General features: G+C 44.5%; 1 protein-coding gene across 2 annotated transcripts in view; it reads right to left on the bottom strand.

Annotated features, from left to right (window-relative positions):
- Nucleotides 1-8,797: 8,797 nt before the first annotated feature.
- Nucleotides 8,798-27,806, bottom strand: part of prr36b (proline rich 36b) — a 29,141-nt gene continuing 10,132 nt past the window's right edge. For both annotated transcript variants that reach the window (XM_056400934.1, XM_056400935.1), the window contains exons 2-5: nucleotides 23,014-23,742; nucleotides 22,498-22,585; nucleotides 13,354-13,574; nucleotides 8,798-13,206 (exon numbers count right to left, since the gene is read on the bottom strand). In XM_056400934.1, the coding sequence (XP_056256909.1) occupies nucleotides 9,836-13,206; nucleotides 13,354-13,574; nucleotides 22,498-22,585; nucleotides 23,014-23,635 (4,302 nt within the window). In that variant the 5' untranslated portion in view covers nucleotides 23,636-23,742 and the 3' untranslated portion in view covers nucleotides 8,798-9,835. The remainder of the gene's footprint in view (nucleotides 13,207-13,353; nucleotides 13,575-22,497; nucleotides 22,586-23,013; nucleotides 23,743-27,806) is intronic.

Below are 27,806 nucleotides of genomic sequence, written 5' to 3'. Positions count from 1 at the left end.
ATTACAACATGGGCATATACATAAGGCATCAGAGGTCCAGTAGTGGGCACACAGGCCTAATAAATCTTTGGATCTAACTCTACGTAAAAAGTAACTTTAAGCTAACAGTTAGCTAATTATTGATTAGCAAGCTACGCCGCACACGGTTCTTATGAAGCGAACCTTATGTGAGCGGTTTGTTGGCTGTTCATCAAATTACAACACAGCTACTCATTGAAGCATCTTTGTAGTAATTTGTAACATATTGTACATATATTACACAAATGACACACATTTTAACCGTCAAACAGAAACTTTTAGCAGCACTTTGACAGAGTTAACGACAGTTAGACCTACCACAGGGACAGAATAACTTTACAACAGTTTGGGTTGCACCGGTCAAGTTTGCAGGGGCTCTGTTAAATAGCAGTTGCGTCAAACAACTGCAAATCAGCCACAGTGTGAAAGTTAATACATTTTTACCGCTTCTCTAGTCCCAGTGTCCTTTAAAAGAACGTTGTTGTGTTTGAATGGAGGACTGAGAGTCAAACTGTAATTGTGTATATTTTCTTTCTCAATGTCTTCGTTGTGTCCGAGTTATTAATACTCTAATAATTTGCCTTTTGCAAATTTGTGCACACTATTGCAGCTCTACACATTTAAACAGCATTTATAAAAATCATTGTTTTGGCCATCATTTGTGATCTAACAACTGATTACACCTGTTGTATTTGGCATGTGGTAGTCTCTTTATGCTTTTATTTTGACAGCAGCATACTTCTTCCTGTGCTGTTGTCGCTGCTTTCTGTAGGCAGCTTGACGCAGCTGTTAATGGGCACAGATCTCTGCGGCAGCCGAGCGCCCTCCTGCTTCAACCTGAGACCTGTTGATCACATTTGAACATGACAGCGTACTGGCCTGTTGAGGAAGCTAGCAACTGTGTTAGCTTCACTGATGCTAATTCTTTGGAGGACATGTACTGTATTGTACGGCTCACTCATGTGTGTTTAAGAAGGCCTTTAGGCTTTTGAATCACACCATTTAAGCTCATAGCGATCATTGGAGAGGATACCATTTCTCTCTTTTTAATGAATATGCAGATAATAAAGAACATGGTAATGAACCCACACAGGGGCCCCTGAGATAAAAGGATCCCCTCCACCCCTTTTAACCCTCTGAGGTCGATGGATATTCTTTAATATGTTTGTGATAGTACAGCATAGAAATATGGTTTAAATGTTCGAATCTGTAGACTCTCCACTTTCTCTTAAAGATTCTTCTGAGATAATACATGACTCAGTGTCTAAAATTTGGGGAAAGTAGAGTGACAAACAACATTTCGACTCTGATATCATTTTAGGCATTTATTATCCATTTATCTACTATTTTACTCATATATTGCTCTATTTCTATGAACCTATAGACTTTGGTACACCCATTTCAAGCACAAAAAACAATTGATCCACATAAGATATTTGAAGAATTTAAAAAACTAGGCTTTTATTTTTTAACATTTGGGCCAAATGATCTGTTTGCAAAGTGCTCTGTGACAAAAAGGGGCCTCATCATAGAAAGAGCTGAGATTGTTCTAAAAATTGTCAAATAAAACGCTTGGGTATTACACTATATGGGTTAAAGAGCACTCCAGCTGGGTCAACACTTTCTGGGGACTGGTGTTTACCAAAGGCAGATAAACCTGTGTCATGGCATTTATCAGACACTTGCATTTGTTCTCTTCTGCAGTGTCATCTGCTGTCAGCGAATCAGAGAAGAAAACCAGCCTGCGCTGCACATCACCACAGCAGACGGATGAATGAAAGCCTTATTGGCACAAGAGGAATTTGCCGTGCATGAGACTTCTGCTGCAACAATATGACCACTGTGTCACCGGAGTCTCTCACAGGCGTAAAAGAGGCATGACCCTAAACATATGCAGGGAGAGGAAATTTACTAACTCACCCACTGACATACATTCATTACACCGTCAATTAAATAATGAGCAAAGACGGCTTTTGCCAAGAAAGTCAGATTTGGACAGAACCGGTCATTTAGGAGCAGCTTGAAGATGCCACAACTTAAACCTTTAACACTATTAACAAAATCAATTTGATTAAGTTTGATGTGATTTGTCTATGCTGCTTGTTTTCCTCTGTTGTGTATTGTGTGTTTTTCAGCACTTAGTTATGTCATCTGCAAACCAAATTTCCCCTCATCCAGCAACACAGTATTCAACTGAACTGAGCTGAGACATGTGGGATCCTGCATTTTGTTGACCTTTGACCCCGTAAGGTAGCTACTACTAGATGCTGTCCAATCTACCATCTTAGTTTAGTGTTTGTTAGAGGCAGATGATGTGTCGGAGGGTCAGGAATGTAGATTTAATGTGTTCAACACAGTAGCTGAAGAGTAAAAACATGTAATAATTTCTCTATTGTAAGTAAAGTTTTGGCCGTTTGAATGCGATATCTCCAGAACTCCTCAAGGGTATTCCTTCAAATTTGGCACAAACGTTCACTTGAACCCAAGGACAAACTGATTAGATTTTGGTGGTTAAAGGTCAAAGGTCAAGGTCAGAGTGACCTCACAAAACATGATTTTGGCCTTGTGAACACGATATCTCCAGAACTCCTCAAGGGTATTCCTTCAAATTTGGCACAAACTTTCACTTGGGCTCAAGGATGAACTGATTAGGTCAAAGGTCAAGGTCACGGTGACCTCAGAAAACACTTTTCAGCCATTACTCAAGACTTCACTCAGCAATTATGACAAAACTTCCCACAAATGGTTCATATTTTATATGATTTGGATAAAGAGGGATGTGACCTGAAGCAAAGAACTAGTAATTAAATGAATTCTAGTTTAAAATAGTATTTAAAGAGCGGAAAACTGTAACCTACGACTGTACTTAGAGGTGTATCAGGAGGACAGGTTATGTGTCGTTGGAGTTAATACCTGTACAGCTTCTCAGCCACTCAGAAAGCACAGAGCACCACCTGAGCCGCTCAACATCTGAGCCGCATCACTGCAGGGGAGCAGTTTCTAATTACCATGTGCTTTGCATGTCACTCAGAGTAAAGGTGACAATTCACCAGCAGGAACTGTCTGAGTGCCGCTCCAGTTTCCCTTCATATATTCAAAGCACTTGGTTGCCACTTGGTTCTTCTCTAATTCTTATCATTTCTTTATTAGTGTCTGTGCATGTCTGACATCAGTCCTGACAGTAGAAGGAGCAGTTTTACTTCTCCTTTGAAGCTCTTTATGAAGACCGTTTTGTAAGTGCTACATAAATAATACTCAGTGAAAAACATTTCAGGAGTTCTTCCTCTCTTATTTATTTTTTAAAGTGTGCATTAAAAGTCTGACACACTACGACACAAACACGAACAACAGATTTCAACCAATTTTATTTCATATGCAGAGCCGTGACTTTTCCCATTTCATACTGAAAATGATTTGGCAAATGGAACAACAACGTCACACCAAAGATTGCTGCAATACAAAAAAAGATGATGGCAAACATTCACAGAACAAATGTTAAAATATTAATAATGTAAACATTTATATTGTACGCTAATTGTATTATATGAAAATTAATTGCAAGGATACACACACACAAAATATCAATGTAAAGGAACTTTACAGGCACTGTAGACTTTATTAAAACTATATAGGTTAACATATAGGTCCACTCATAAGTGCATGCATTGTTATAGTAGATGTATATAGGGTTATACCTCTTGATAAACTAGTAGAAACTCTTAGATATGATAATATAGCAGAACTAGCTACATTTACTGTTTTTACACAAGCATAATTTGATAGAACATGCACAGTGTAGCTGCAGTATAAATGATTTATAAAACTATATTCTGTACATGCTGCTTTCAAATGTCATAAATATTTATCTGGGATTCATGTGCCTCTATAAAAACGTGCATTTTGTTAATAGTAGCACTGCATAAAAGTAAAGTTTTAGATTATAGATCTGAAGAAGAAACACAGATCTATTGATTTATTGTAAATCATCATCATAGTGATATTGTAGAATAGACATTAGGTGAGTGTCTCTCTCATGCAGCCAACAGGTGGCAGTGTTGGTGTTGTTTTTTTAAATGTCTGAGCTCAGACTGACCTCACCTTCCTTTTACAGACACAAAGAGAAACACGCAGGTGCTTTTTCTCTCCACACAAGACATTTAAAATCACAGTTATTGATATAAGATAAACCGATATGTTCTGATTACCTGATTCGTCCAGTGATGAGGATCAAACATGTTAATGATATGTTGCACAAATCACAAGACGCAGCAAAATATATATGGACGGCGTGCAGAAACTCATAACCATTTTATATTATAATGAATATATATTAGTAAATATTAAGAAGGGGCTGAGTTTTGGTACTTGACTACCCCCCCCTGCCCTCCATCTTCCCATCCCACCCCATCCCCTCGCCCCCAGCCCCTCCTCCCATCCTCCGGCTGCCTTTTTCCAGAGTGGCACATTGTCTCATCTCAGACATCCTCCTTTCTCTCCCACCAATGACATCATCGGTAACTTCGGAGACTCCCTGAATACTGGCCGACCCAGGAAATGAGGTTACAACTTTGGAATGTGAGAGGGAAGACAACAGCTACACCCCCGCCCACCTCGACCGGCACCCTCACCCCCACCAGTGCAGCACCCTGCTAGCCTCCCCTCTGTTCTCCCTCCATTTGCAGTAGAACAAGGAGGGCCTTCTTCTCCCACACGCCCCCCCCCCCCCCCCCCCCCTCCTCTTCCTCCTCCTCCATGACTGACGGCTCTATTAAGTCCATAAAAACCTGGTTGTCCAGTGAAGTCATAGTAACATTTACTGACCGGAGACTGGGTGACGTGAGGGCGCGAGGAGGAGGGGAGGGGGGGTTATATCACAGCATCATCTTCCCACAGGCTTTATCACAATATGCATACAATGGGGGTTGTTTCAAATAATTCCACACACACTTCACCTTGAAGGTTTAGGATTCCTAAGTCCACAAACATGTAAATCTATTAACAGTACTGCCACTTACCTGTATGAACACTGGCCCACACTATAAAAAAAAAAATAAAAGAAAAATAGAAGAAATAACAAGTGCAATTTGTCATAGCTCAAGTCCTCATTTTAGAGGGTGACCAACATTTGGTCTCAGTATCTGGTTGTGACACATACAAAAGAGACAAACAGTGGAGCGCTGCCCCACACAGACGCTACAGTGCATTTCAGAGTCAGACAGCTGAGGAGTGCCACTAAGTGCTATTAAGTGCCTCTGGTACGGAAACATGCTCTAATGTGAGGTTACAGTATGCGTGTCTGGGTAACAGTAATCAATGACACAGTGTATCTACAGTCTACTTGTTCTGATAATAAGGATGTTGATCTGAAATTAATTGAAAGTCAAGTTTGTGCGGTCATATGACGGTCTGACTTGTGACTGAATTAAAAACGTTACGTAGTGATCACTATTCTTATCCTTTCAGATAAGACTGCGTTGTGCGATATGTTTTACGATAATGTTTTGTTTAAGTACAGATACAAATCTGTCACTGGTGAATTGCATATTAATGATTAAAGGAGTAGTTCATCATTTTGAGGAATATGCTTATTGGCTTTCTCATGGAGAGTTAGGGGAGACCAATAAATCCCACTCTCATAACTGTTGTTAGCTTAGCATAATGACTGGTAATGTGGAAACAGCTATCTGAGATCAGTCTGAAGGTGACAAACCAGCTCCACCAACCATCACAAACTAACACGTTTTATCTTCTTTCTTCAATGGAAATGTAAAAACCATCTGTGCTTCATGGGGAGACTAATAAATGATCAAATAGCCCATCTATGACATGAGCATTTCTCATTTTTATGCTGTGGTTTTGTATGGGTTACACAGACTATATGTAACCTGATAATCAGTGAACTTTACAAGGTGCTGGCAGGTGGATTTTGATACCTTTGCACAGATCCAGGCTAGCTGTCTCCCCCTGTTTACAGTCTTTATGCTAAGCTAAAATAAGCTAAGCTAATTAACTGCTAGTAGTAGCTTCATATTTAGTGTACAGACATGAGAGAAGGATCAATCTCCTCATCTAATTCTCCACCAGAAAGCCAATAAGCGTATTTCCTTTGATTGGTTTATTTACTGGTTGATAACCTGTTGGTTGGTGGTCTTAGTGCTGGGTCTCCACCTCCACCACAGTCCAGTCTCCGGATGGGGAGCTGCCCTGACTGTCTGGGGAGTAGCTGCTGACGGAGGTGACTGTAGCAGCAGGAGGGCTGAACTGTGGCAGCATGTTGGGCCACATGCTGCTCTCCAAGGGGCTTAGGGTGCCCCCTGTCCCAACAGGGAGGAGGAGCAGAGGTGGGCAGCCCCCATCTCCAGACAGCATCAAGGTCTGGTTGATGAGCTGCTGCACCATGTCCACCTTCTTGTTCCACTCCAGGTCCTGCGGTGGCACTGGACGCAGCTGCCGGTGGAAACCCTGAGTGGCGCTCTGTGAGGACGACGCCCTCTTCCCTGCCACCTGTCTGTTCCTGTTCTGCTCTCCTCTGGCCTCGTCCTCCTCGTCGCTGGTTTCCATGGCTTCGTAGATGGTGCAGAGCCCTGAGGATGGGGAGACCATGACTCCAGTGGGGCTCCTCCTCAGCTGCTGCTGCTGTTGGATCTGTTTCTGCTGCATACGGTACTGCTGCTCCAGCTCCAGCTGCCACTGCAGAACCTGCCTGCGTTGGCGGTGCTCCTGCTGCTGCTGCTGAAGCTGCAGCTGGAGGAGCTCCCTGCGCTGCTTCTCCAGCTGCTTCTGCTGCTCCAGCCTCAACCGCTCCTCCTCCAGCCACTGCCTCTTCTGCCTCTCCTGTTCTTGGCGGTGCTGCATCTCTCTCAGCTTCTGCTGGTGCTGCTCCAGCCTCCTCAACTGCTCCCCGCCACCACGACTGTCCATGCCAGTCTCTATCAAAGGAGGAGGGGGTGCGATCTTGGCAAAATGTGCTGCCAGATTCGGGTCAATTGGCCTCCTGTTGCCCGGCACCAATGCCAAGTAGTGGCCATTGGCTAAACGGACAGTGGTAGTGTGGTTCTGGTTCTGGTTGTCTTCCTGCGAGTGTGTTTGCAGCTTGTGGTCTCCATCCACTTCACCTCTCTTCTCGTCTCCTGTGAGACAGTCAAGATCACTTGGTGCATCCATTAGAGATGCATGCATCAAACAGAACGGGTGGAACAACAACATGGGGCCAGGAAGAAGAGGGTTCAGGAGAGATCTGACAAGAGGTGAAGGCGAAGGTGTGACGCAAAAAGAAAGGGGTTCTCAAAATAAAGTGACATCCATGACACAGGAGTACAATACCGTATACTGTATCAACACACCAGGAACGAAGAACACATCATAAGGTAGTTACTGCAAGTTGTTTTCTCTCTGAAGTTGTATTTCCTTTAATATAACCATAGTTTAGTGTGATTGATTTACTAGCGTGGACTACAGTACAATAGGTTTCTTTGTCCTCTTGGAATAAGTTGATTATCAAGACAGCAGCCATAAATACACAGTACGATACAGACGACAGGTATTTGAATAGACAAATGAACACATGGGGAATAAAACTGACAAAAACATCACACAGAACTGACTCTGATAATGGACATATGAAAGTGTACTTTACATCTTGTCTTGTGCCATTCATGATCACCAAGCCACAAATATTATGCAGCTGATTCACCTAATTTTGGGTGCCATTTTTTAACTGTGTATTTTTCAAAAGGCAAGAAATGATGCCCCATATCACAAACCAGAGAAGTTTCAGGTTTAGAGGCGTGTGTGTGATTTTGATTTTGACATGGGGGGGGTGGGGGTCTTGAGTGTTTCCATGTCGGGGTTTTGATGAACAGGAGCAGGCAGGTCAGAGGAAAAAGGCATGAGAGGGAGAAGAGTGTTTGGTCTTCTTGAGCTTCAGCATTCAGATGCATTCTTGTGGCTTGTAGGGAGAGGAGATGCTCCAGTATGTCTGTGTGCATGTTTGTGTTTCTATGTGCTGAATGTGCGAGGGGAACATTCAGGAGGATGTGGACAGATCTGAGCAGGTTTCACCTTGTTTGAGTGTTTGAGGTACCTGTGCATACAAATCCTGAAGGAGGAAAGTAAGGTGTGTGGTGCACTTCCTGTCTGATTTCTGTTAAAGGTACCCTGTAAAGTTTTTCACCACTGGAAGTGCTATGGAGCAATATCCTTACAAGTGGGTCCCTGTTTTGTTTGTACAAGTATGTTGGCTGCTGGATTCCTGATTGACAGTTGGTGGAGACAGCGCGCCAACAAATAAGAAGGCTGCAAAATTGCAAACATGGACGTAAACAATTTAGAATTTAAAATATTTGTCTTTGCAAATGTTTTAGGAGAAGGGAAATACCTCAACCCCATCTGTTAGACCTCGAGGATAAACTTGTGTTTGTTTACAAGAAAACTCCACAGGGCACCTTTAACTGAGTCTCCCCTACCAAGCATGTGTTTTCAATGTGATGTTCAACTAGTGTTGAATCTGAGATCGTCATGAAGGCACAAGCATGCTGGAGTGTAGGGCACTGGGACACCATTTGGATTACCTCTTTGATTTCCAACCAAAATTCCATTTTAGATACAACATTGTACAATGTTGCATCACTTCCTGTTTACCAGTTATTCCCATGGGGAAAAGTAGGAGATGCTATGGGAAAGTCGTTGTGCAAACACACAAATACACAGCGATTCAAACACGAGGACAGTAAATTCAGGCATGCTGGATCCATAGGGAAAATAAGAAACAGGAACAAAATGCCTTGCAATGATGTTTTAATGGAATTTTGAAAGATAACCTAGTGTGAACCATTCATTTATGAACATGTCTAGTGTAGAATTGTTTCAAATTCAAGGTAGTACACAGTCTTTTTGTTAGTTAAACATGCAATATACTGTTGAAATAGTAAACCAAACGCCCACTATGAAAACGTTTCAGCGAGTGTAAAGCTGTGATAGCAATGTAGGACAATGCAGGGTCTCATCACAAATAATAGGCTAGTTGTTAGTCTCTTCTGGAACACAAATGATCAGCTAACTGAGGCTTGAAGCTTAGCCACTTAAAACCAAAACGCCTGAAACACATACTGTACGTGACTGCACTTTATATACCTTAACGACCTATGCAAAGAGCGCAGAACCTCTTGAAGCACACAGTAAAAACTTCACCAACTGCAATCTAATACTCCCATACCTACCTCAACAAATCTGTAAGGGCTAAACAGCCGTGTTAATATCTAGCCTTTATTTTGACAGCTAAAAGTCTTGAAACAAGAACACAACCTTTTAAAAAGGAGCATGTGACTATCGCTATGGTGCTGTTGAACATGAAGCGTGTGTACACAGGGTAGGGAGGACCAGGTTTTAACAGAACAAAACAAACAAAAATAAACAAATAAGCAAATACAAAACCAAAAAAAAAAAAAAATCATTGACATTTGTTCGGTAAAAACAGTAGGATAAATACACAATGAGTCCATTTCATTCCATCTGTTTGTTTTTTTTTCTTTTTCGGTTTAAAAGCTCAGTCACATTGGACCAATCAGTCAATACCCCATCAGGGGCTACAGGATATGCAGTGTTACTTAAAAAGAACATTCTACTAGAAAATGGTAGTGGCTACTGTACATAAAGGAGTTTAAGCCATACACTCATAACCATGACCATAACAGTATGAAAGAGGGAGGCTTCATTTAAAAATTGCTACAGTCATTTTTTTCCCATCTCCTTTGTTCATTTTTTTAAAATCTTTTCCTACAATCTTGCTCTCCTTTTTTTTTTTTTTCTTCTAAGCCATCTAACCCAACTGGAGAGAAAACGAACAACAGGTAAAAGGGGAGGGTTGCGGGGAAAAGGTGCATTCCGGGGGTAATAGGAGGGACTTATACATTACCTGCCAGAAAACTATCAGTCTTATCACAAATGGTCGAGTAGTACGGCGGCTGGTTGTCGCCGGTGTCTCCAGATTCCTCAGCCACAAGATGGTGAGTGGGCTCCAACGGATCGTCTTCCCAAGGTGGTCTGCTGCAACCTTCCCCCCCAGCATGTAGTGGTGCTCATCGAAACTGGACTGGATGTCTCCTGGGAGGCCCAGAGGCATCAGGTCCACGGGTCTACCCAGGAGGTTCTCTGCCTGGGCAGCGGCGGCAGCAGCTGATGGCAGGGTCAGCTCCTTGATGAGGGAGGGGTCCTTGGCCTCCTCAGGCAGCTGCTCCTCGTTCTCCAGGGAGAAGATCCCCGGGCTCTTTCCGCAGCTCTCGGCCATGGAGTGGGCGTTGGAGTTGGATGTGGTGCAGTCGAAGCCGTAAGATGCCACAGAGTTGGCTGACTGAGGGGTTGCCCCGCCTCCGTCCTCTTCGCCCTCTCCGGCGGGTGTGTCGCCCGCCTCCTCATCCTCCTCAAGAGCGGGCAGATTACAGGTGGGAGTGGGGCTTTCAAATCCAGCGCTCTCACCCATCATCATCGGCGCATCTGGGTCGTTTATTTGCATCTCACCCTCTGTATCACTGGCCTCATCTCCCGAGGTGGAGGGGGAAGACGGGGCGGACGCCGGAGCAGTTGGGGGTCCGGTTCCCAGGACCTCGTCGGCAGGGAGTGTCTCAGCCTCCTCTTCTTCTCCATCGCCTTTCTCCAAGTGGATACCCAGGTCCTGCTCCATGTCAGGCTGGACTGAAGCAGGCACTGGAGTCTGTTGCTTGTCTGAACGGGACTCCACCCCAGAGCTGCTGTCGTAATCGCGGAGTTCCTCAGGTGTGCTCGTCTCGCTGCTGCTGTGGGCAGCCAGACCGGTGCCACTCAGAGTGCTGGACTGAGACATGCCTACAGCTGGGGCAGCAAGCAGGATGTGAGCCTCCTCGCTGGCTGAACCCTTCATCTCCTCCTGCTGCTGGGGCTCTTCCTCTGACTGAGGAGCAAAGGAAGGGCCACTGCTGTCCAAACACGCCTTGGCGGGAGACAGAGTTGGTGTTTCAGATTCAGCTGCACCATGGTCAGATAGAGGGCTGGGGGAGGAGACAGAGAGCAGCGAGGCTGGTTGACCCCAGGTATCACAGAAGGGGTTGGTCTGACCCCAGGAGGAGGCTGGGGGCATGCAAGGTGGAGGAACAGAGCGATTGAGGTTGTCTAAACGTTCCTCCTCATTAAAGTCATCTTCATCTGCATTCCCACAGCTCTCTGTCACGCCTTCACTGTGCATCTCTACATCTTCATCATCCTCCTCATCATGTTCCTGCTGCTGGAACACCTTGTGATGCTCCTCTACTCTCTCTGAACTCAGGTCCATATCATCCACCCGCTCATCCTCTTCGTCCTCGTCCTCGTCCTCCTCGTTGGCCAGGGTTTCGACGTTGGGTGAACACATGAGATTACCATCTCCCTCAGAGCCACGGAGGCTTGAGTCGACCAGCGCGTCTGAGCTCTGGGTGCCCTCCAAAATTGCAGTGTGCTGGGTGCTGCTGAGGTCAGACACTCCCTGCAGTCGACTGCTGGTGCAGCTGCTCACGTCCTCAGAGTCCATCCCAGACAGCAGGTCGTCACCGTGCCAACCTGCTGAACCGCCAAAGGCTGAGGACCGGACTTGGAACTCATCAGAGGGCTGAGACATGCTCATGTCGGTGATCATGGATGACGGCTGATGGCCTAGTCTCCTCTGTTCCTCATCTTCATCTTCCTCCTCTTCATCATCATCCTCATTGATCTCTTCATCAGCCTTTTCCACTGCCTCCTCCTTTTCATGAGGGGAGATCAGGCCCCTAGTGATGAAATCATCCATAGGCGAGTGAGGTTGAGCCATCATACTAAAGGCCTCTGCAGGTGGAGCCATGGAGGTAGGCATAAAGAGGTTCTCCTTCTCTTCCTCCTCCTCTTCCTCTTCCCTTGTCTCCTGTTCCTCAAAGTGTTCTTTATTCTCCTTTTCCTCTTCTATCTGGAAGTTCATCATACTGACCGCGCTCTGGGAAGGAATTTCATACGAGGCCAGGGGCTGGCTCCTGTCCCAGGGATCAGACTGGACATGCATGTCCAGCAGAGAGGAGGCGTCCTGTGGCTCTCTGACAGGAGAAACGGGGCCTGGTGGGGAACAAGGAGGAGACATGACAGTTGTTCCCAGGGAAGGAACTGAGTCGTTGGCAGACTCCTCAAATTTGAAAAGGTCCGACTGGGCTGACAGCTGAACACTGGAGAGTGGTTCATGGACTTGTAGTTCTGGCTCTGCTGACATCTGCTGAGTAAAGGGTTCGACAGGGGGTTCTGGAGATATTTCCCGTACTTGGTATGGACTTGGTTCCCGTACAGGTTCTGGTGTTAGTTCTCGTATGGGTTCTGGTGTTGGTTCACGAACAGGTTCTGGTGTTGGTTCACGTTCGGGTTCCGGTGTTGGTTCCCGTATGGGCTCTGTTGTTGGTTCCCGTACGGGCTCAGGTGTTGGTTCACGTTCGGACTCAGGTGTTGGTTCCCGTACGGGCTCTGGTGTTGGTTCACGTTCGGGCTCCGGTGTTGGTTCCCGTACGGGCTCCGGTGTTGGTTCACGTTCGGGCTCCGGTGTTGGTTCACGTACAGGCTCTGGTGTTGGTTCACGTACGGGTTCTGGTGTTGGTTCACGTACGGGTTCTGGTGTTGGTTCACGTACAGGTTCTGGTGTTGGTTCACGCACAGACTCTGACACTGGTGCTGAGACTGGTTCTGGTGTGGGCTCTGAAGTTTTTTCTGGTACAGCTTCAAGAGCTGCAGCAACAGGCTCCACAGCTACTTCTGCAGGAGGTTCTGGTTCCTGTGGTCCGGCAATAACTGCTGCTGCAGTAGCGATGGCTGCCGCAGCAGCTACAGCTGCAGCAATTTCCTTCTCGGGTTCAGCAATTGTTGCAGTTTTGGGGCCACGTTTCACTGGAGTGGGGGTGCTGCTGCCCACAGTTTTCTTGGGGCTGGAGGTCTTGCCTGCAGCCGTTTTGGAGCCAGGCGTCTTGGAAGGTGTGGGCCTACTCTCTTGTGTTTTGGAGCTTTTAGGTGTCTTTGTGTCTGCAGCCTTAGTAGCAGTAGGCTTTTTGGCGGTGACATCTGATTTTGAGGCGGATTTGGGGGTCTCAGGTTTTGTTGACTTTGTTGTAGATGCAGCACGGGTAAGGGGAGAATCTGCAGACTTTTTGGCTGCTGCGGTGGCCGGTTTGGTAACATCTAGGGGAAAACAGAGCACAAGGAACGGTTAAACAATGTTATAATGGAACTAAAACACAACATGATATATATATTCAAATTAAGGATGAAATTTCAGATTTTATAATCCATAAATTTAAAATACAATACATATACTTTTTTTTTTACCTTTTTTCACAGGGGTTGAAGTCCTGGATGTTTGTGATGTTGGGGCTTTGCCACCAGAGGGGGTAGTGGAGGTTGGTTTGGAGGCAGCAGGCTTGGCAGTGGTGGAAGTTTTAGGGGTGGCAGGTTTGGCTGTAGCTGGGGAGCTCTTGGTTGTGCTGGCAGTGGGTGGCCGGGTCGAGCCTGTGGTTGGACGAGACGATGCTGCTGTGCCGGCAGTGGGCCTGAAGAAACAACACAAAGAACAGGGTTAAGAGAAATATCACCTCATAGAGAACTGGGGCAGAGAAACAAAGCTGACAAAATGTGCAAATGTTCATTTTAACTCATGATTCTCTCTCTGCTGGTCCCTCGTGAGACAGACAGACTTAAGTGAGCTCAATAAGATGGTGATTTCCCTATTTACAAAACCTAAAGGATGAAGATTAATTTAAGGTGACTCAAGCGTTTGAGTTGTCAAGTCACTTACAGCTAGGGGGAAACATCAGGTCTCACCCCAACCATGTGCTGGTCAACTCTGTGCTGCAAGTGTTTCTGAGGGATTGTGACAGGGAGCAAGACTGTGACGTCTCACTCGTTACTTAATGCCAGAAGAAACAGCACAAACACCTGCAGGGCTGTTTGCAAAGCTTACAGGACTAAAACAATACAAGGACATCAAGGCTTTCCACTTCATAAAGACAGAACAGACCATTCTTAATGGGTGCACCAGCAGGCAAGGCCCTGACCTAAAAAACCTTTCACAGATGTGGCATCAGTCCTCTCAAAGACAGGAAGGCAGACGCACACCTCTCATTATAGCAGACTTTTAACAAATAGCATTTCATGATATGCACCGTTACTCCCATGTTTAAACAATTATTGCGTCTTGCCCCTCTCTCTATGAAACCTTGCCTTCCAGCACAGCTGTTTGGAACAGCTTAATCACTTTTGCCTTCAGATACAGTTTGACAACATGTCGTACAAACAAGTTCTTGTCTATTATGAACTGGCTCTTAGTGTATTAGCATCTGAAACACTAGTCACAGGCCCAGGCCCAGCTCACTCTTCCACAGACCCATGACAAACTCCCCTGAGGGCCTATGAAGCGATGCAGTTTGGAAGGTGAGTCACAAGGGACCGCAAAGAGGCGTCCCAACCCCAGTCTGCATCCTGTACTCACAAGGGAATGACACTTGGGGCAGTATGCATCAGCTTGCCTGCTCTGGCGGCCTGCCTGGCCCAAAAGCTGGATTCTATGTCACGTCTGAGTGAAGTAACCTACATCTAGTAGTCCTGACAAGGCTGTGGTGTGCAATCTCCTGAGCCCATGCTACACTAACTGCCTGTTTCTAAATAAAGAATTGAGTTTGTACTGGCAGAAAGAGAACAGGCAACGGGCGGGAGGTAGAGGGAGAGTGAAGATGGCTGAGACCATGTTAATCTTTAATGCTGAAAGGAGAACAAAAATAACTTCTCCAAATCCCCCAGTTGGAACCGCGGGCTGTGTTAGAAGCGTAGTCATTGTGTAAGGGCAATGAAGTAGTGCGTGCTATGCGCAGCCTGGCAAATGTAATGGAATACGGTTTGGTAACATGAAGTAAGATTAAAGCCAGGGAGCAACGGGTGGCAACACAATAGGGGTGTGGTCACGTCAAAAGTTCAAACCAGCTTTTACAGCTGATCCACATCATTTATAATTGGCTTTGGGGTAGTGAAAGGTGTGTTAGTGATATTGAGATTGCCGGATCATGTCTGTGCTGTTCAGCTAATATGAAACCCTTCTGGCTAAGCAAAACCACACAGACTCATCTGTGATGCATTGACTGGCTGCATTTGGAGGAGATTGTGTTTACTGGAAAATGCTGACAAGGAAATTTGCGAGTTAATGCGCTAATGTTCTCGTGGCAAAACAAGGCCCTCTTACAATTTTGTTATAGAGACAGTTTAAAAGACACAGAGATGAAAATGATTATCAGCTGGCAGAGTGATAAAATGTGAGACAACGTTGCATCGAATCCTTGCCTGAACTGCAGAGCTGGCTGAGGAAAGTTTAGTCTAGTCTGAGCAAAAAAAAAATTCCATCTAAAATGTCCTCTGTATAACGCTGCTCTACCACAAAGCTCTATCTCCTGATCTTAAATTGGGAAACAGTGAGTGAGATGTTAAGATTTTAAGACTAAAATTGTGAACAAGAAGTTAAAAGGTGAAATGAGAATAAGTTCTGTGATGCCTGAATTAGAGAGGAAAAGATAAGAATAGAATTACAGACAGAGGAGAATGGGGAGAATTAAAGGATACAGAGACTGGCAGTGGAGATGAAGTATGCTGAAGGGATATTCAGACACAGTGTTCACAATAATCTGTCTGATAAAAGGAATATGGATAATCCAAAAAGGCAGGAGTACTTTTAAGAGCACTGGAAAATAACCAGGCCACTGAGAAAGAAAGAGGCGAGAGAGCAAGAGCGAGAGAGAGAGAGAGAGAGAGGAGGCAGATAATATTCATCCGATTACACATTATCTTATATCAGTGTGTTATCAAAGAAGGCAATCTGCACAGCTGAAAAACTATTATTGTATTTATGACACCAGGCCACAGTAAAATGAGATCTTGTGTGTTCTGAGATTAGATGTTGTTTAACATGGTGACAATGTCTGAAAACAATAACGCATTGATGCTTGAATTATTTTAAGCTTCCATTCATTCTGTAATCAAGCTCACTGTCAGCTGAATGACAGAGAAGACTAAAAGTGTTATTGCTGTCTTTAAATGAAGCCACTTTGTGCCAGATTTAACTCAATGAGCAGCTTGTGTCAGAGGGAAAATAGAACGTGGTCATTGTTCATATTTCACCAAAGGCCATGCTGAGAGAAACAACACTATAAATTGGGGTTAACGCAAATGTTAACCAGAAGGCCCAGAAATGCACTTGAGCTGAAAAATCCGATGACTGACAGTTAGTCACTGCAGGCGCGCTGATGCACACAGCAAAATAGTTCACCTTGGTTTTAGTGCAGCTACACATTTCCTCAATCATTGCAGCGGAGAAAGGATTAATGTGTGTAAAAACGAGGTTGCCTGCTGGTGCTGCTTTGTTCAGATACAACAAGAGTTAGGCTATGATTTAAATAATAAGATGCACCATGAAGGGGGCAAATGAGTAAGCAGGAGCTAAGCAAGCATGCAGGCAGACATCTTGCCTGCAGCAAAGGCAACAAGCTATGGTAGAAGGACCTCCCTCTTCTCGAGACAAGCAGCAAATTAAAGATGATCTTGTGTTAATTAAGCAGCAGAAATGTGGAGGCAGGATCTCTATCCTTGGTAAAAGTGGCCTCAGCCACTTCAGGGAGGACACAGTCATGTGACTGAGGGCACTGTGGGAATTTTACTGTAAAATGAACCTGATCGGGACTCTCCTCTCTTAATGTAATCACAACTGCAGTTCCCTCCTTTCTCAAGGTATCTGTATGGAGACTAGTTGGAAGTCACTGCGGTAGCCTTAAGTCACAGTGCTATCTGCCTGCCTGTCACACTGCTCTGAAGCTGCAGCAAAGCAGGAAGTGTGGACCCTGAGGCTCTATGTTTTACATGTAGATAAAATTCAAACTAAATAATCGCTGCAGGAGTGGCGATTGAGTGTCCACCATATCCAATGTTAGGTGAGATGCTCTATCTATTATTTGTGCAACTCCTCTACAAAAGGAAAATGTATAAAACCAAACTTAATAATAAATCTAACAGAGTTTAGTTTTAATAAAAATGTTAAAAGCCCACGGATCTTCTTAGGCTTTTTTAAATTTGTAACATTCTCTCAACTGTTTGTCTGTGTGACAGAACAAAACAGAAAATAAGGCTTTAGTATCAGCAGAGCCATCTCCATAGACTGTATAAAATACTGAGGATATAATAATGATGATCCAATAATTATCCATATTACATCTACATTAGTCACAAAGGAAGTACAACTGATGAACTAAATCAGTTAGAGAAGTAGGCATTGAGAACTTAGGGAAACTCAATATCATGAAAATAAATATCATTGTTAGGTTTGAAAACTGAGAAGTAAATATGTTGTTGTGATAGAGAGAAAAACACTATTTCCACAAAGCATTTTCCCCAATATCTATCACATCCGCCACATGTCTGCAGCAGGAGTGAACACACCCACAAACACACCCTTTACACACTCAAACCTTTGTCTCACACTCAGACATAAACGCCTCCCTCTGTCCTTCTCTCCTTCCCTCCCTCAGACTCATTCCCACTAAATCCATTTGGTAATTGGCTCGGCGGCTTCACCCGTAAAAAATCATGGCAGCAGAAGACTGCATCACAGAGTTGTCGGCCACACCCATGGCAGAACAGAAGATTTACAGCCTGCGCAACATGTCGTCTGCTTCATGCTGGACAGCTGAACAGTATCCGGGGCAAGGACCCTGGCTACTGCTCACCACACACACCAGTGCTGGACCATTACATCAGCAGTAATTTGTTAGATCATGAAGAGGGTTGCATTCAATCCACTGCAGTAAAAATTTATCATCCCTTAGGGACCATCAATGAGGAAAACAGCATGACTAATGTGGGAACATGAAAGGCTGAGTGGATGGCAGAAAAATAGAAAACCACCTGATCACTGAACTCGTCTCATTTTCTCTTGTGAATTTGTACAAAAAGGACTGAATACCCTTGCTCTGTCCTCTGATCTACAAAAGTGCAATATTTCCCCCTGTTTCACGCAGAGATACCCTCTGGTCCTCGCCGCCTTCTCTCCACCTCTGCCTCACACACATTCACACACACACGCAGCGTGCAGGCAACTCGCAGCCCACACTCTCTATGTATCTCTGGCAGCAGTGATGGGAGCTCAGCGGGGACACATGACTTATTCAGCCATGTAGCTTCCATAGTCCACCGCCACCATTTTTGTTTTACTTAAACTCTGCTGCATCCGCAGACAGCAGGGCGGCACATGTGCATGTATCACGTGTCCAGCAAGCTATGTATGCTTCCCTTCCCCCTTTACGTCCACATCATACAGAGTAATATATCGGCAAATGAACACATGCTCTGCATTCTAATTACATGCTGCTCCTACTATGCAGGCGTCCAGGAACAGCACGTATAATGTGTGCATACACTGAACCACCTATATAGAATATGCACAGTTTGCTCGACAGTCATGTTGGGCAGGTTGCACGCTGCAGGCATACTGGTCTCCAATTATCCATGCAAAACTGGACACGAATCATCTTTGCAGTTGCCCAAGAAAACTGGTACATATTCATGCAAACAACCTGACACATAATCAGTTAGCATACATTGCAGCATGCATAGACATGATGTTCAAAGAACCCATAATGATTGCTACTTTCTCCATTTGCACACTTATCAGGCTCAAATGTTTCCTGTCACAGGCGGCGTGCTGCGGGCAATCAGCTTCAAACAGCAGGTGCACACACATACACACGCACACACACACACAGGAGTGCCATAGCAAGCAAAACAAACACACACCCGTGAAAAAACACATTTAAAGTGGACACAGTATATACACACTGTGGTGCATAAACAACTTATAACCATCAACTCAGCTTCTACAAACTCACTGACCCGTTGCTGTTTTTGTAGACACATAAAGTGCAGTGTGAAGGGAGCCTGTTTTCTTAGGTAGTGAAATGCTGTGACAATCTGTGATATTTCTCTTTCAACTTGAAGTGTACAACGGAAGAGTTATTTATGTACGTGAGCTTTCAGACGAGTCATAAGTCTGCTTTCAAAAAAGGTTGGCTGAGCAGACTGTCACAGAAACAGCCAGACAAAGAATGAGCTGTAAGACGCAACAACTAAAGGACCTAATCTAATTTTGCTAAAACATCTGGCTGAAGAGAAGAACAAAACACTTGCGAGTGGCCTTAAATTAGATTGATGTCACTTAGTGAACCTCCATTGGCTCTGCACTTTTATTTTTCTGAGAAGTGGAACCTGCTACAGATGGAATTAAATCAATTGAGCCATAGAGAAACACTGAGTAGATTGATAGACCCACTGAGGGTGGGGGTGTGTGTGTGTGTGTGTATGTGACAACAACAGGAGAAGCAGGGGGTGTCTAGTGTTGCAATGAATGGGTCTGTCGAGCTCTCCACCACTCTGCTGATAGCAGGCCTGAATTAAGGATTGAGTGAGGTAGGAAAAGGGCAAAATCTAATTAAAGTAGAAATTTATGGCCTTGTCAAAGCACATTGCATATACAGACGCTGATGTGCACGCACACACTTAACGAAGTATGCCTATAAGGGTACACGGTGCTGTCAGACGAGCCTATCGTCAGTAATGGTTATACCTCTCTCATGGGGATTCGTATGTAGGTCTACTGCGGCAAAATCTTTCTCTGGGTTACACATCCACTGTCGGTAACACATTTCACTGACTCATACACTCACAAAGATTACTTAGATACACACTAAAACTCTGAGCTTAACCTGATTACAATAATAGCCTCGGCTAGATTTCAGCTCAGTCTCTTGATAAATTCGACCATGTTACCTACTTAGCTCATTGGTCTTTTCATTGAAAATGTTTGGACTCAAAACTGCTATTTAGCAAACAAACCGGTGGTGTTCACAGCACATCATCAATGTTGACACACAGACAATATGTGTGTCTCCCTCCACTTGTTTATATGCACATTTTGAATTTGTGCATTAAAAAGCTAAGTGTACTTTTAAAGACATCATCTCATGCAGTTTTTATGTCCCAGTGACCATTGAGAGTGAAGTTCTGGCTCTCTCCCCATTCCTTAAAAAGGGGCCTGGTCAGCTTGCCCGAAATAACTGCCTGAGGGTGTTGCCAAGATGGCTGCTGAGTGGCGAGGCTTGCCTATAAGTACTTTAGTTAAAACTGTGGACCCGTGAACTTAACTCTGATACTTTTCATTTGTGTTTGATTTTCTTTGCGAGGTATTTTATGAGTAAAGAGGGGGTGGGAATTGATGTCCCAAAGAAAACTGGGTGAACGTGAGGAAGCTGTGAAGGTTGTCAATCTCTATGAATGAAATCACCATGACAGTTCATAAAGGTCACACAATGAGCGTTCTGTTCTGCAGTGGTGATTAACGGTATGCCCATGTGTAATACTTTTTAATGAGATGTTTGCACATTAACCATTGTATAAAGCTGTAATCTTCGTGTAATCTCTACAGTCCAACTGCTACCAGTGGCACGTGGAGTGTAGAGGGGGGGTGGGGGGTGGGGGGGGGGAATCTAAAACACCTTGCTCTCAGGTGGAGGAAACACACTTGCAAAATCTATTGACATCTTCTCCTTCCTCTCTCTCCTCCTGTGAACGGGAGCCCGGCCGATACTGGATTGTTGAGGCCAATACAAATTTTGATATTTGAGAGTTAAAAGAATCTGGTTAAAACAAATCAACATAATTTGGTTTGGACTTATCAGAGCTCTTGGGTGGACAAATGATGTAATGGAGACACTGTTTATGAATGACCTCTTATATGTACTGACACTGACACTGATATATCTGCCATGAGCTAACAAACATCAGCCTAGCTCTACTGTGGATGGATTCTGTGCTCCCAGCCTAATCTCTTGTATAGATCTGGTTAACAACAATAGCAGAGCCTTTTCCAACAAATACAACTGTAGGAGCACTGGGTGTTCCCCATGCTCAAGAGAGGGTACTTGACTGAAAGTTCATCTCTTAATATGAGATTTGCAACAGAGAAACTGTGGAAACCTTCATTTTTATTATAGTATGTGCTTTATATCCACTTAAAGGAAAACTTTGACATTTTGGGAAATACGATTATGGTGATATTGATACCACTCTCGTGTGTAAGTATGAAGCTACCACCAACAGACTGCTAATGTAGCTTAGCATAGAGACTGCAAACAGGGCTAAACAGCTAGCCTGGAGCTGTCCAAAAGGTAAAAAAAATCCACCAGCAAATCTGAAGCTCACTAAGATCCCTACACACGCTGTATCCTGTTCGAATTCTTCTTTTAACATTTCATCTTTACAGATTAAACAAACAAGATACAGCGCTGAGCTTTAGAGGTGCTGTTAGGTGGGTTTTTTTTACCTCTGCACAGAGCCAGGCTGGCTGCTTCCCCCTGGTTTCTATTTTCCAAAATGTCTTTTAAAGCATCTTCCTAGGATTGCCCACTGTTTGCAAGAAATGGTCCAATCTGTTTGATGCAAATGTTTCTGCCTGAACAATGTGTCTACATACAGACATACCAACATGGTGACATAACACATCATACCATACACCATGGAGGCAAAACATTAAGGAAGAAAGAGGCGATTCCTCAAACAAATAAACAACCAGGAAGAGGCAAATGGATAAGATTATACTGAAAGAACAGTGATATTGCCAAAGGCTCTATCGGATCACGATCCTCACTGTCTCAGACAAAGGCCTCCTTCAGCCTCCTCTCTCTGTATATTACCCAGTCACCTCAGGACCGAACACCATGCTCCCAGTGTGACTCAGGTGAGGAACACATGCTGACCTGATTGCACACAAACAGACACTCTGAGTGCTTGTCTTCGTTTCCGTACACCACTCTGAAGAAACAAAGCATTGAGATCATATTCCTGCTCTCATTTAATTCTTCCAATTGCCCCTCCTCCTTCCTAAAACTTGTTTTATTAATAATGCTGTATAATGCTTGCTCTGGTGAAGCCCTGTGAGGCATTCCTCTAAGGCTTGTTCTGACATTGGCTGGTTGCTGGCCTACTTATGCCCAGCCCCTCCAAGCCTCTATGTGGGGGATCATTGTCCCTCATTCCTCCAGGGTGTTTTTTCTTAAACAGGGTCTTCTTTGAACCTGTAGCCAAGCGAAGCCTTTTGAACCAACTGCCTCTTACTTGGCACTGAGAAGATTTATAACGCTGAACTCATTCCCAGCAATTCCTATCTATTTGGTAAGTTATTTGGATTCACCGCAGTAAATGTGCTGATTTGCTGGCAAATCACAGAAAAAGGATTTTAATAAAAGGAGGAAAGTTAGAAACATATTTTCTTGGAGTATGTCTGAGAAGAGGACCAGTTATAGCCTGTGCTATCTACAGACGTGCAGAAAAACTATTTCAGACATAGATAGCATAGGCGAGGCCTCAGCTCTACACAAATGTCACACCTACCTGGTTGTCTTGGAAACAGGGGGCTTATCAGGCTTAGGTGAGGCAGTCGAGCTGGGCTTTGTGGGAGTTGCAGCGGCAGGTTTGGGAGCTGGAGGAGAGGAGAGGAGAGGAGAGGAGAGGAGAGGAGAGGAGAGGAGAGGAGAGGAGAGGAGAGGAGAGGAGAAAAAAGTTAATAAATATGTGTATAAAAAGAACAGTGTCATCTAGTACAGTATTACAGTATATACTATTTGCTATATACTGTACCACAGATAAAGGTCAGATATATTTCTTTCACACAGTATGTCATAAGGATATAGGGCATATGCATTTTCTAGATCAGCAGCAGCCACTGGGGCATGTCTAATATGTGTGCTGAATATATCTTATGTGCATGTCATCACATTACAATGAACATACCTCATTAGAGTTTATCCTACACTTACTGTGGATGTGTTTGTCACAAATGGCCTACATTCTGAATTATACTTTTGCACTCATCTCAACTTTTTGTCCTGTGCTGACATTTTCACTAACCTGGGGGCTTTTTAGCAGCTGCAGTGGTGCTGGTTTTGACACCATTAGCAGTTGTGGATGGCGTCCTCTTGGCTGCTGTTGGTCCGGTCGTTGATTTTGCACCATTGGTGGCGGGGGCAGCCCCTGTAGCTTTCTTCTCACCCACTTTGCTCTTGGAAGCTGGGGCTCCAGCAGTTCCTGTTGGTTTTTTGGAGGAAGCTGAGGTCGGGGTGCTCTTTTTGTCCAGAGCAGGTGTGGATTTCTTAGCCACTCCATTGGTCTGAGGCTTAGACACGCCATTTGAGAGGCGGCTCTGAGAAGTGTTGGGCCGTGAGCCAGATGTGGTCTTCGTTGGGTTAGCTGTGGTAGGTTTTGTCTTGGCTGTGGCCTTGTTGGTAGTCTTGGCTTTGGAGTCTCCTGAACTCTTGCTGCTGGTCTTGGCAGCTGGGGTTTCCTTGGCCTGTTCTGGTTCGGGTTCCACCTGGCCCGTCTCTCCTACAGGCTGCTGTGGCATCTCCTCTCCCGCCGGACTGGCTGCCTGGTTGGGGTCCTGTTCCACGGCTGGTGTTGCCTCATTTTCTGGATTGGATTCCAATGCTTCCATTGGCTCCAGCGCTGCCGTGGCAACCCCATCCGGCTTCATCTCCCCTAGAATGGTAGTGATCCGTCTCTGCAGGGCAGGGCTGATTGACTTAAATCTCGCAGGATGGCCACAGGTCTACAGGCTTTCTGGAGACAGCAAGCTCTGGTCTGGAGAGACACAGGATAATATACAGTGGAACACAGTTAGTCAACAGCAAGACCAGGCATGAAAAGCAGTTTGCTGCCTCTGCTATCAGTAGACAGAGCACCAGGAATGTTGTTAGCCCTAGGAATCAGATAAACCAGGGGCTTCTATCTTCTTTCAGCTTCAGCATCATGGATGGAAAAAAAAATTAGACAAGCATCCAAGAGTTAGCAGACACAATAATAAACCCAGGGGGGAGTGAAGCGTATATAGGACAGTAAAATACATAGAGAAAGACATAGAACAGGCACCCATAAAAAGAAAATAGATCACAGCCTCATAAGTCATGCTCGGAGAGAAACCTCAGGATAAACAATTAGACCAGCACATTTTATGATCAGTTCAGTGTGTGTGAGGTCTCAGGGGCCACAGAAGGAGGGGCAGTGGAAGACAACATGTCTACTTGAGGAACAACATATTCTACAAATAGCCTTCATTAATTTCAATGCCAACTGCAGTGCAGTGGCAAATGGTCCCCTCTGTGACACTACAAAGCTCAGTGACACACTTGGCTAGTGGAACTGCTACGGGTTGGCTTCTTTTTTTCCTTGGTACAAAATGGCATTGGAGTCACTAGTGTGGAAGACTAGGTTTCCGCGACAGAACACTTAAGGGAGTGCAAAAAGCTTTAGCACGCAAACTATACACACACATACACACAACTGGATTGTATATGCCACCTGTAATAATGTTAACACACACAACTTCCAACTATTAGAGTTAAATAGTTGTAAAAAGGAAATTAAGGAGAGTGGGAAACAGGCTTGGATGTATTTGCTAAGTGGGTCAAGGCATGAACAGTTAACCCAAAGACAGGGAGACAGTTTGACTCATGGGTCATAAACAGAGCAGTCAGAGACATGAGCAACTGAGGACAAGAAATGGGGACGTGAAGCATATGAAGCCTGATAAAGGGCAACCATCTGTAATACACTGTCATACATTATCTGCATCACAACTGTCCCTTATTCCGATTCTCCAGTGACTTTCAAAATAAAGGATGAGGGGAAAAGGATCTTTTTTTTCCCAGGTTTGAGAGAAGTAGAAAGGGAAGTAGGGGGGTGTAGCAGGAAACTGCCCTGTCAAAGTTTACAAACAGAGCAAGGAACCGGCTGTGCAGGAGGCTTAGTGGTGAGACAAACTCTGAGGCAACGCAGAGGCCGGCCCAGAGGAAGAGGCTTGGCCTGTGGAGCATGGGAACAACAAGAGAAGGTGGGAGAGAGAGGGAGAGAGAGGGAGAAGGGAAGAGAGAGACAGAGAGGGAAAAACAAGACGTAAAATGAGCTCACTACTGGCTGATGATTGCTGGTCGAACTGTAAAATCCAGACATCACTAGTCATCCCAGTTTCCACTGACCTAAACTTGTAAGAATACACTCACTGCCCTATGTCTAGAAGAGAACAGACATCATCTTTATGCCGCTAGCTTCCTGGAAACAATTCCCGCACACTCTTCCTCGTCTTTCTTTCCCTCTTCGCTGATCCTTTACTCATCCTCTAAACTAAATCTCACATGTCAAAAAGCCTTCTTTCATTTTCCACTGGTCCTCTCTTTTTCCTGACCATTTTCTCCTCCTCGATTTCTTTCCTCCCCCACAGCTCCTGCTCTCCTTCCATCCCTCTGTTCTCTGTTTGCCTTTGCACAGATGGCTGGAGCAGCTGAGCAGGGCCAGAGGGGGAGAGAGTGAGAGAGAGACACTGGGAAAAAAAAAAAATAGCCATGCATCCCAAACAACACATAAGAGCAGATAGGCGCAACCAGTGCAACAGGCCGCCACCAAAAACGACCGAAGAGGCCGAGAGGGAGGCGACGGGTGGCTGCGAGAAGTGACTAATGCCGCACCCGTCGGTCACAAGAGGTTTTTAAATGCCAGTGAGGCTACAAAATGTGGACAGTTGGTTTAAATATCTTACAACCAATCGCAGCTTTTAGGAGAGAGACAGGGTGAGCACTGGTTGGAGTGAGGAGTGGGGTGGGGGTAAGATAGAAAGTAAAAGATTTGTTTGAGTCCCACAGTTCTCTTCTGAACAACCTTTAGTTAATCATCTGCCCTCTTACAGAGAGTCACTCTTTGCCTCACATACTCCTACAGCCCAGACCAGGTCAAACAGTGGCTGTTAGTTTGTGTTTCAGTACACAGCGCGTGGAACAAACTGCTACATAGCACCAGATGTTGTTTTTGTGCCAAATTAATAAAGGTTTCCAAGTTTTTATGCATCAAACTCCACCCACTTGATCCTCCAAAATGTCTAATAAAAGCACACTACTGTTTGACTAAGACCTGTTATAGCTATCAACACTGTGACCTAACTCGACCACGCAGTGAACCAGGAAATTAGACTGTGTCAAATCACCATTCCCTCCTTTATCTTTTCAGACTCTGGCGTTCTGCTTCCCACAGTAGACTAAAGCATCTGGCTAGGCTGTTCATTTCATTGCTCCTCTTCAGTAGTACCCTACATTAGTGGTGTGTGTGTGTGTGTGTGTGTGTGTGTGGGTTTAGAGAGAGTGATAAATCCTGATTGCACGCCCACTGCCAGAGGAACATTTCTCTCTCTCTCTCTCTCGCACGTCTCCAGACAGCTGTGAGATTGCATTTCTCTATCTGGCTCTATAGCTCATTCAGCCGGCCCTGCGTCACTAGACCCATCAGTCAGCGGTGAGCATAAACAGGCTAGAAACCAGGGCAGGAACACGCTTTTTCATCCACTCTCCACAGAAACTGAAGGTGAGGCAGCTCCAAGCTGCATCAAGACACTTTCACTATTTCAGCAGACGAAATTATCCAGAGACCCTGTTTTTAAATTTTCCATATTTTTCTTACCACTACTTACTAAACACTTGGGCTTCACTGTTCTGTCCACCATGAAGAAATCTGAACTCAATTATAAGCTACAATGTCTATTTTCCCATACGTAAAGGCTTTGCAGTGACACATAATTCTCTCTTCATTGCACAGTAATCTTCGATGCAGCAGCTTTATATTATCATGAATTTCATCCCTAATTACTGCGTCACTCCCAATTGAAACACCACCCCACTAATGCTATTACAGGTTTTTATTAAGCCTAATTAGATTGAAGATAGTTATTCACTCCGAAAATGTCTGACTGGGCTGTTGCTACAAAGGGCACACATTTTGTGATACTTATAAATAAGCCTATTTTGAGGCAGTAAAATGATTGCTTAATGTGGTAATGTTACTAAACACTGTAAAACCTGAACCATGTTTTCTAAGAACTGGCTACAGTTAAATCAGCAAGTTTTATTCCTCAATAATAATTTCTTTCTACCTATCCGTGGATGAATTTGCAGAGAAATTATCCTTTTTTATTTGCCCTGCTTCATGTTAGTACAATTACACACATTTGGACCATAGAGTTGTGTGGAACAATTTAGCATAACTTGTGGCAAGTTTTCACCATTAATAAATAAGCAGCTTCACTAAAGCAACTAGAGATACAATGTTTTGCTGGTTAATGGGCAACTATAGCTGCTGCAGGTGGTTTTACATTACTCAATGGGGATTACGTTACATTACAGCTTTTTCATCCAGACAATACAGTCCTCCCTGCATTTCACCTGTAGTCTACCAATCTGATATGAATGAATAATAAAGTGTGGCTGTGGCATTAAGGTCATCACTTCCTTGGTAAAATTCACCCTCCATCCAACTGTCTTAACACTTGGGCTTTACTCCAAAAACCCAGGTTGGCTCTGGGATATCCTCTCTAACCCCATCTTTTGTCCTGCCAAGGCCACAACTCAGGCTGTGATACACAAATAAGCATTTTCAACCCATAAGGGACTAAATCTATTCAATGACCTGGGACATAATGGTCTGTGAGCCAGTGCATATTTCCAGCAGCAGATTCAAGACAGATGGCTATGTCAGCTACATTAGGTTCAATTCAAAACATGTTTGATTTTAGGCACCCTGCGCTGTGTGAAATGTTTAGAGCATAAAAGTGTTTAAGCTACAGAGAATTTCTGGTTAAACTAGCTCAGACTAATCAGCTGTCCTGA

The sequence above is a fragment of the Seriola aureovittata genome, chromosome 17 (assembly GCF_021018895.1).
Source record: "Seriola aureovittata isolate HTS-2021-v1 ecotype China chromosome 17, ASM2101889v1, whole genome shotgun sequence".
In the NCBI taxonomy this organism is placed as follows: Eukaryota; Metazoa; Chordata; class Actinopteri; order Carangiformes; family Carangidae; genus Seriola; species Seriola aureovittata.
The sequence above is the reverse complement of the archived record's forward strand: the minus strand, read 5'-3'. Positions and strand labels throughout refer to the sequence as shown.